A 9549-nucleotide genomic window follows, 5' to 3' on the forward strand; every position below is an offset into this window, starting at 1 on the left:
GCAAAGCCCTTTGCAAAAACCCTTTGCAATGCTGACCTCTGCAGGTAAATGGTGCATAGAACCAGCTGGCTTTGGGCAGCAATAACCTAAATAATGCATAACACGGGCATTTTATGTGCTGTTGCTGGCTTTGGGTAGCAATCAACCTTTAATAATGCATAAAATGAGGCATTTCTCAGTTACCAAACACAGTATTTCAGTTGGGGAAACACAGGGAAACCCTCGCTCCTTTGGAAAGCACAGATGTGTCAACTGCTTGATGGATTTTGTAAAAAATAACTTGCTGATAGGGACAAAGTGCTTTGAGGCTGATGAAAGATTCTGCAGCGATGCAGGTGCTTCCCACCACAAAGCCACCAATGCCATAAATTGGACATCAAAGTCCCCGGCTGCATTTCTTTAAGGTTAAGCATCTTCTGGACCAAAACCTGAAGCACGTGATGGTTCCTACCATGAAAGAGTCCCTTACCATGAAAAAAAAAAAGGCTCAGCCTGCATTTTTTGTTCCTCCCTGGACTGACCCCTAATTATGTATAAGAGGTGGGCTTGCTTAGGTCCCATCTTTCAGGCCTCAAGCAAGGGGGTTTTCTGGTCTTGAGACTGCTGGCAGTTTCTTTCATCAGTCTCCTTAGTGATTGCCAGGAGCACCTTTCAGGGCCAAGAAATAATAATTAATAATTATTCATTATCATAAATATTATTCATAAATCATGAATATCTCCAGTGCTTTGATGGCCCAGGCTGGAGGGTCCCAAGACCCAAGGAGTTGAAGGTCCGAAGGTCCAAAATGTTCAGAATCCCAAGACACAAGTTGTTGAGGACATTAAGACCCAAGGTGTTCAAGGTCTCAAAACCCAAGGTATTGAGGGTACTAAGACCCCACGTGTTCAGAATCCCAAGACCCAAGGTGTTGAAGGTCCCAAGACCCAACGTGTTGAAGGTCTCAAGATCTGTGGCCTTGCCCCCATTGCATGGGGAAGACCCTGGCCCCGGTCCTTGTGACTTTGAGGCCTCCTCCAAAGTGGCCTTGGAGCAGAGGGGACTGAGAGCTGAGTATGCTCCTCTGAGAGGCTGCAGCCCCCAGGCCTGAGCATTTCCCAGCAAAATCACAAAAATGAACAGGCAGTGATGGCTTTGGCTCAGGAAGGTTTAATGTGCTCCATCCCAGGAGTGGAGAAGCATTGCAGGGCACTGCTGCAGGAGGGCTGCGGTGGGTGAGAGGGAGCCAGGCATGCGTTGCAGTGGGGTCGGCAGTGTGCAGCAGGTGAGCCAGCAGTCAGCGGGAGCTGCAGGGATGCTGCCTGAGGTCCCCGGTCAGCCAGGCTCCAGGGAGGTCCCTGATGGTGCTCAGACACTGAGGAAGAGATGCTGCAAGGACCTGGAGCCCTACAGTACGTGGACATAGGTGTCCCTGTAGTCAAGAAAGATAGGCAGATCCCATGGACATTGGGTTGTTGGAGGGACCTGGAGCCCTACAACATTTGGATGTGTCTCACACCCAGGAAGGATGCTGAGGAGGAGAGGAAGCCCTGCAATGCTTTAACATGAGTTTGATAGACAGGAGCATAGGGCATCTAGCAAGCAGCCCAGGTCTCAGCTTCCACCATACCTGCAGAGCCTGGCCTAGAGCTTCAGCGCTGTGACGCGAGGGATGTGAAAGGGACAGGTCTCCTCTGAGCCTGTAGAGCTGTGGAGAGAGAAGGAGAAAACACCAGGTAGCCAAGGAGGAGCACACATCTGCCCACTCTGTGTTGGAACTCGCCCACCCCATGCTTGCTTCTTACATGAGCCGGTTGCGGATGGGGCGGAAATGCTTGGTGAGCCTGATGGCAAAGATAATGTTGGGGATGAGGAAGAAGGTGCAGCACCCCAGGCTGAACCAGAAGGCATTCTGCAAAGAGAGAACACATGGGTCCCTGCTGGGCTGCGCAGGAAGAGGCGGAACCAAGAGGGATTTGGGGAGCCTTGTGGTTGCTGGTCCCAGTGTGAGGTGCAGCAATGGGGTCCTTACCCAGGGGTCAGCAATGCGGTCACACAGGATCACCCTCCCGTTGTCAAGGGCTGTGGCGAGAGGCTGGCACGAAGCCACATCCTCCCTCAGCTGGAACAAGAAGTGGGGAGGCCAAGTTTAAAATCCCACCCAGCTGGAGAGGATGCAAATTGATGCCTCCACTCTGACAAAGGTGAGCACCCACCGTCTGTCCGACCCAGTGCAGGTACTGTGCAAAGTAGCGCAGCTCCTTCCTCGTGAAGCAGCCAATCTCCTGGGGTGGAAGGAAGGTGGCATGGAGACCAGGCTTGGAAAGAGGGCTTTGAGGCTCCAATTGCCCCTTCCTTGATTCCAGAGCTCCTTTACTGCTTTTTTTTTCCCCTGGCTCACCTGCCGGAGGATCTGCTGGGCTTGCACAGGCAGCCGGGCTTCCACTGATGCGATGGTGGCCAATGTGGTCTTCACTCGCTCCTAGAGAAGTGCAGGGAGTACAGAGAACCCCCAGGGCACTGAGCAACACTGGGCCTGGTGGGATGGGTGCCCCAGGATGAAGTCTCTAATTGGGTCTGATTGCTGCAGGGTAGGGAGAAAAAACCCTCCTGGCAGGGTACAGGCTCATTTAAACAGAGTGAGGCATCTCTGCCAGGGATGAGACTGATGCTCTTGGGCTGGCATCATTCCTGGGTCTCCATCACCCTACAACTCACTTTTGGGATGCTGTACACATAGGGCCCCATGTATGTTTTTGGTACCTGAAGGTGTGGTGCCAAACGTGAAAGGAACCGGACGCTTTCCCCCAGCTTCGCCTGTAGGACAGGGAGGTGAGAAGGCTGCAAAATCCCTTTTCTCCCCTCCACAGGCACACGAGCTGCCTTGTAGGTGTGAACTCACCACCAGCGCCTCCTGAGTTTGCACCGTGGAGTTCTGCATCTGCCACAGAGCTTTGGCCTCGGCAGCCAGCCGTCCTGCCACTGTGCCATTCCTCTGCAGGGGGACAGCGGGGTGAGGGCAGCCCCGTGGGCAAGTGGGAAGCTGCTGCTGTCTGCCATGCCACTCACCTGCATCTTCTGCAGCCCCTCCAGGCTCCGAGCCAGGGCGGGGAGGCTGGTCTGCACCACGGGGATCTTCATCTAGAGGAAAACAGAGTCATCGGCTGCTTGAAATCCAGCCTTGGGAAGACCACTGTCACTGGAACCAGGTCTCTGCCAGCATCCCCTCACCTCCTCCTGGAAGCGCCTGTAGTCCACCTCATCCACACCGCTGCGGGCAAAGGTCTCCAAGTCATTCCTGCCCTCACTGCGGAGCAGCCGCACATCCCCCAGCTGTGCCATGAAGTCACCCAGGCGTTTTTGGAAGTTGGCCGTGTACTGCAGGGATGAGATAGGGATGCTCGGGGCCTGGCACCTCCATCCCAGCAACCCCAGTAAAGCTCCTGCATCCCTGCGTTGTTTCCAGAAGCTCTGCTTGAAGGCAGCCCTCACCTTGGGGCTTTTGAGGTGCTCATCCAGGTTGTAGGACTTCTCCAGCTGCAGCACCTCCCACAGCCCCGCGCCGCTCTTGCACTCCCTGCAAGGTGAAGGGGCAGTCAGTATCACTCCCAATTAGCCCTTCTCCCATTGATTAGGGGCAGGGGTGGGCTCCTGCCAGCACCCACCGGTATGCAGCTGTGAGGTTAGAGTCCCTCCTGAGGTTGAGCTGCTTGGTGAGGTTCATGGATGGAGGAAGGTTCCCAGGGGTGTCAATAAACTGAACAGAACAGTCAGAAAGAGAGGGGCAGGGTCAGACACATGCATTCCTAGACATGTTTTTGGGGGTGATCTGCCCTCACATGTGTGTACTGGGTTACCCATCCCAACTGCAGCTGATCTTGCACGTATTGCACTGTCAATCACGAGCCACTTCAGAGCCATCCCAGCACCTCTAAACACCCAGGGGACAGGGATACAGGTGGGAGCATTGTCACACGAAGGAAATGAACCAATGCAAAAGCCAATTTCCCACTGAAAATCCAGCGATCCAACTGTAACCTTAATTTTTTGGTCTAGGATGGGGCTTTCAGGTTGGACATTAGGAAAAACTTCTCTAAAAGAGCGGTCAGGCACTGGCACAGGCTGCCCAAGGAGATGGTGGAGTCACCATCCCTGGAAGTGTTCCAGAGCCATGGAGATGTGGCTCTGAGGGACGTGGTTCAGTGGGCAATATTGGCAGTAGGTTGCCAGTTGGAATAGATGATCTTTTCCAACCTTAATGGGTTCAGGGAGAGGAGGCAGGGCATTTGTGGGTGTCTTGGTGAATGCATGCACAGATGTATGAAACAACAGACAGCTGCCCACCCACCTTGTAAATCTCCTGGTTGACCCAATTCCTGCAAACCAATGTCTGGACGTTGCCCCCAACCAAGAAGGTGGTGAAAACCATGAGGATGAGGAGCCAGGAGAACAGGAAACCCAGGCCCACGCCGCTGAAAGGAGGAGAGGAGATGCCGAAGGCAGCTTTGCAGACCTGAGCGGGCTTGCGGTGACCTGCCTGGCCCCGCGGCTCCCTCCTGTGCCCGGACACGCCGGCTGGGTGCGGGAGCTGCTGGCTCCCAGGGAGGAGCAGCTTCTCCCAAACCCTCCGGCGCAGGCGGTTTATCTACAAAAGCCTTTCAGTTCAGCTGGCTCCCGGTTCCTGCCTTTGCTTTTGCCTCTATGATTTTTATTATTATTATTATTTAATTTTTGGGTAGCATGAGATGGACACAGACCCCCGGGAGTAATGCTTACATCATGAGAAACTTGGCGCCGGCTTCCCCTCGGCACTCGTAGTCGCTTGGGTCCTCCCGCTTGGAGAGTCCGTATGCACCCAGAGCCATCCCAGCCACATTGCAGGCAACGATGAGGAGGACGATGGAGCACAGCACCGTGCTTGCAACCCATCTGGGGGAAGTAACGGGTTGATGGTTGGACTGGATGATCTTAGTGGTCTTATCCAACCTAAATGGTTCTACGATTCTATGGGCATGGTGGGGATGGGTTGATGGTTGGACTGGATGACCTTAGTGGTCTTTTCCAACCCTAATGATTCTATGATTCTATGGGCATGGTGGGGATGGGTTGATGGTTGGACTGGATGGCCTTAGTGGTCTTTTCCAACTTTAATGATTCTATGATGCTAAGTTGCAGCAGGCCACGACCTTGAGATACAGTCCCAAATGGGGTTTGGAGAGGGTCAGCACCCACCTCCTTCGCACCCCCGTGCCCATTTGGATCACCTGTACCACTCGAAGCGTTCCACCTCCCGGAGGAAAGGCTGACTCCTGTCCTCTGCCCTCAGCAGGGCCTTGTTGACGAGCCGGGTGTAGTCAGGGAGGGGGAAGCCATCAGCTATGGTCTGCACCTTCTCTGACACTCGGGCCATCTCCTCCCGCAGCTCTGCAAGATGAAGAGAGATAATGAGGCCCTGGAATGAGTCCGGAGAAGGGGAACAAAGCTGTGAAGGGTCTGGAGCACAAGTCTTATGGAGAGCAGCTGAGAGAACTGGGACTGTTCAGCCTGCAGAAGAAGAGGCTCAGGGGAAACCTTAATGGCTCCCTACAACTCCCTCAAAGAAGGTTGTAGCAAAGTGGGATTGGCCTCTGCTCCCAGGTAACAGCCATAGGATGAGAGACGATTGCCTCAACTTGCACTAACGGACATTCAGGTTGGATATTATGAACAATTTATTCTCAGAAACAGTGGTTGGGCACTGGCAGAGGCTGCCCAGGGAGGTGGTGGAGTCATCGTCCCAGGAGATGTTCAAAAACCATGGAGATGTGGTTGTGAGGGACGCGGTCAGTGGGCATGGCAGGGCAGGTTGGGGTTGGACTAGACAATCTTAGAGGTCTTTTCCAACCTTAATGGTTCTATGATTCTGAGATTATATTGGAGGGGGTCCCTGTGTCCCACCCCATCTCTGAATCAGGATTTGCCCCACAGAGGGCATCCCTCCCCCTCATGGGGGTTCTGCTCACCTTGGATCAGCTGCGCCATCCTCTCCACAGCCAGCTCTGGGATAGAATTGAAAGTACCATTGCCCTGTGAGGAGAAGAGGGAGTGTGAGTGGCACAGACGGGGCTACCATGGGTGCTGAGCCACCCCGCACCACCCACCTGCCGAATCATCTCCGCAAAGTCACTTCGGGGCAGACCAGCCAACGTCTTCAACACCTTCTCCACCGAGGGCACCTTGGAGTGGGAAAACCATCCCATGAGCCTTGGGAGTGTTGGAGGGATGGGGGTTGACCAGCACCCCATCCCACCTTGCTATAGTCAGCGCCCAGCTGCAGGCTCTGCGCCCTGCCCAGCACGCTGGCACAGGAGGTGCAGCGTGGATCATCCAGGAGTGCGACCACGCGCTGCCGTCGCTCCTGCAGTGCTGGCTCCAGCTCAGCCCGTGCCGCTGTCAGCACTCGGACCGTCTTGTTGAGAATCTGTAAATGGTGCAGCGAGGTCTGTAGGTCTTAAAGAGAAAGCCCAGGGCTAGTTCTCGCTGCTCCACTCGGCCACCCCTGTCTGCAAGCAAGGCTTTGGGAGCAGCCTCAGGTTAATCATGCTTGACATTACCTCCCGCCCTGTCCTGCAGGTCTGCCAGTGCTGCGTAGGTCATTGCCTTCAGCTGTGTGTGGATGGAGAGCCCCACGCTGCGGCTCACCCCTGCAAGGCACCGTGAGACCATCAGCCCCTTGTTCCATCCCAGAACGGGGTGCAGTGGGGGTCTGTGCGGTGCTTACCCCCCAGGTCAGAGATTATCTGCTGCCGGGGCACTTCAAACTGATCCACCACCATTTGCACGCCCTGCAAAGAGAGAGGAGCTGCTGTGCAGGGGCATCCTCAGGGAGCAGAGGAAGCCCTGTGTTGTATTAAAAATGCATCCATCTCACTTGCTTCCTAAACTGCTTTGCCCTGACATAGCAGAGTCACTCCAGCACTCACCTGGGGGACGTTGGCAATGTGCTGCCGCAGCGTGCGCAGTGTGGCTGGCACAGCACCAAGCCCTGGCTCCATCTGCTCCTTCACTCTCTGGTTGGTGACCAAGGCACAGATGGCGCTGGTCCTGCCAGGGATAAGCAGGAAGTGATGGGAAGGTCCCATAGAGCATCCCCCATCCCCGCCTCCATCCTCATTCTCATACCCATCCCAATCCCCATCCTCAACTCTATCCCCATCCCCAACCCTAACCCCATCTCCATCTGCATCCCCATCCCCATCCCAATCCCCAACCCTATCCCCATCCCCAACCCTAACCCCATCTCCATCTGCATCCCCATCCCCATCCCAATCCCCAACCCTATCCCCAGCCCCATCCATCAGCACGGCTCCCCTTGGGGCGAGGCACTTCAGGACACTCACAGAATGATGACAGAGGTGATGGAGAGGCAGATGAGGAGGCAGCGGCGCCGGCAGGCCAGGGAACGCCGGTGGGCACGCAGGCGGCCCCCGCACCGCCGCCGGCTCCGGCAGTAGCAGAAGCACAGCCCTGCCACTGGCACAGCCACGGTGAAGAGCAGAGCCACCGCAGCACAAATGACATAGCCCAGCTCGTACTGCACAACCTGTGTGACAGCAGAGAGCAGTTCTGGGGTGTTCCATCTGTCTCCTTTTATATATCCCCAATTCTTGGTTGTGTGCCACCACCGTGGCTTCCATGTCCCCATGTCCCTGCTCACCTGTGATGCCCGCACTGAGCTGGGGTCGTTCAGGACTGCCCTGAGAAGCTCTGCAAACAAACCGTGGCAATGGTGAATGCCTCAAGGGCAGCTCCCACGTCCCACCTGGTGCACCCCTATCCCTCCATGGGCAGAGCCCCCCTCCGTGATGAGACAAAGCAGCTTTGACCCCACCAACCACTCCCAGGTACTGCAGAGGGCTCCAAGAGGTGGTGGTGGTGGTGGTGGTAATGTCACCGTTCCATGAGGGGACTCACCTGTGGGTAGGGGGTTCTGCTGGATGAGGTCCAGGTAGTGTCGGACGAGGCCATAGAGGGGGTCAAGAGAGCTCGGCACGCGGTGCAGCGCCGGCACTCGGATTTCAGCATGGGTGTCAGTGAAGCGGAGGACAGCAGCAGAGCTGCTGGGGTGACATTGCTGGGCGCCAGCAGGACGCAGCAGCACCCAAGCAAGGAGCAGCCCGGCCGCCCGCATGGCTTCGGCAGTGAGGAAAGAGCCGGGCGGCCCCGTCAGCCTGCGAGCGCACGGAGGGGCATGCCCGGCCCTGGTGGCTTCGTTGGCTGCTCCAAGGAAACCTGCCTGACAGGTTGGCCGCCGCCGAGCCCAGACGCTGCTGTGGCTGCTCCCCCCAGCCTCCCTGGGGCGTCTGGGCTTGGCCAGGCTGAGCAAGGCGGGGTGATGAGCCGCCCAAACCTTCCCAAACCATCCCAGGGCTGTTTTGCAAGCGCTGCGTCCCTCGCCATGCTCAGCCCTGCAGGCAGCAGAGATCCCTCCTCACCCTGTAAAGAGCATCCCCTTGGCTGGGCTTGGATGAGGCTCGTCCCCAGCTGTCCCATGGCCACATCCTGCTCCATAGGAGGAGCTGAGCTCTAGTGACAAGGATGGCAGGAAGGGAGGGAGCTTCCCTTTGGGGCACAGTGCAAAGCAGTGTGGTCCCTCCTTCAGTGGTCCCTCCTTCAGAAAAGATGCTTTTCCCCCAGCAGGGGATGGGTCACAGCAACTTTCTGGAGCAGATGTCATAGTGCACTGCTCCACATAGAATCATAGGATGGTTTGAGTTGGAAGGGACCCTTAAGGGCCATCTGGCCCAACTCCCTGCCATGAACAGGGACACCCACAGTTCAGTCAGGTGCTCAGAGCTCCATCCAGTCTGACCGTGGATGTCTCCAGGGATGGGGCATCCATCATCCCTCTGGGCAACACATTTCAGTTCCTCACCAACCTCACTGCAAATCATTTCTTCCTCATATCCAGCCTAAATCTCTCCTCTTTGAGTTAGAAACCGTTTCCCCATATCCTATGACAACAGATCCTGCTAAAGTCTGTCGCCTTCTTTCTTACAGTCCCCCTTTATAACCCTCCTGGGAATGAGATGCACCAGACTGGAAAATCTTGCCCTGGACCTACAGGCTTGGCTGAATCCTGTCCCGGGACAAAACTCCCAGGACCAGAAAAGCATGGAGTCGGGAGAGCAATTACATGCAAGGCATCTATATACGTCTATATGACTGCAAAGCAGCCCTGGCCGCCCCCGCTTCCCTGTGCCGTGGGAACGGCTCCTCCTCTCTGCATCTCCTGTGGGTGCCCACAGCAGGACAGGAAGAGATTCCCCCTCCATCCACCCATCTGCTCCCATTCATGGTGGCCAACCCTGCCCCAATGCACAGGGCAGGCATATTGGGAAGCTTCCCTAGTAAAGAAAGGCACTGCATGAGAGAAATGAGAATAAATAAGAACAAAAATAAAATCCCATCCCCGGAGTGATTTCTTACCCCAACAATCACCCACTTGTATCCAAATACATCCCAATTGTCTATCCCCAAAATTCTGCGTCCCAATGAAGGTTTTTTTGGGGGGTGAGGTGGTTTTTGAAG

General features: G+C 55.7%; 1 protein-coding gene across 3 annotated transcripts; it reads right to left on the reverse strand.

The window, feature by feature from the left end:
* Nucleotides 1-1129: 1129 nt before the first annotated feature.
* PROM2 (prominin 2) lies at nt 1130-8284 on the reverse strand. Of its 3 annotated transcripts, none has more exons than XM_015297330.4 (24): nt 7933-8284; nt 7676-7725; nt 7359-7561; nt 6942-7062; nt 6740-6803; nt 6573-6662; nt 6269-6468; nt 6120-6194; nt 5982-6045; nt 5244-5403; nt 4756-4908; nt 4328-4451; nt 3645-3736; nt 3472-3556; nt 3211-3357; nt 3049-3120; nt 2882-2974; nt 2743-2796; nt 2381-2461; nt 2196-2264; nt 2012-2101; nt 1785-1891; nt 1610-1687; nt 1130-1386 (listed from the first exon to the last, which is right to left on the reverse strand). In XM_015297330.4, the coding sequence occupies exons 1-23, from the start codon at nt 8147-8149 to the stop codon at nt 1624-1626; spliced, it is 2475 nt and encodes an 824-aa protein (XP_015152816.1). In that variant the 5' UTR covers nt 8150-8284; the 3' UTR covers nt 1130-1386; nt 1610-1623. The 3 variants fall into 3 exon arrangements, with proteins under 3 accessions (XP_015152816.1, XP_015152815.1, XP_015152817.1); XM_015297329.4 differs by having other exon boundaries at nt 1130-1411; XM_015297331.4 differs by lacking the exon at nt 1130-1386 and adding an exon at nt 1459-1472.
* Nucleotides 8285-9549: the final 1265 nt, after the last annotated feature.

Source organism: Gallus gallus, chromosome 22 (assembly GCF_016699485.2).
Source record: "Gallus gallus isolate bGalGal1 chromosome 22, bGalGal1.mat.broiler.GRCg7b, whole genome shotgun sequence".
Classification (NCBI taxonomy): domain Eukaryota; kingdom Metazoa; phylum Chordata; class Aves; order Galliformes; family Phasianidae; genus Gallus; species Gallus gallus.

What these genes read in the sequence shown, in the direction of transcription:
- PROM2 (XM_015297330.4), bottom strand. Translation starts at nt 8,149, where the DNA reads ATGCGGGCGGCCGGGCTGCTCCTTGCTTGGGTGCTGCTGCGTCCTGCT. An exon ending in ATCACCTCTGTCATCATTCT is followed by an intron (nt 7,063 to 7,358) that starts GTGAGTGTCCTG and finishes TATCCCTGGCAG; the next exon opens with GACCAGCGCCATCTGTGCCT. An exon ending in GAACGCTTCGAGTGGTACAG is followed by an intron (nt 4,909 to 5,243) that starts GTGATCCAAATG and finishes TACTTCCCCCAG; the next exon opens with ATGGGTTGCAAGCACGGTGC.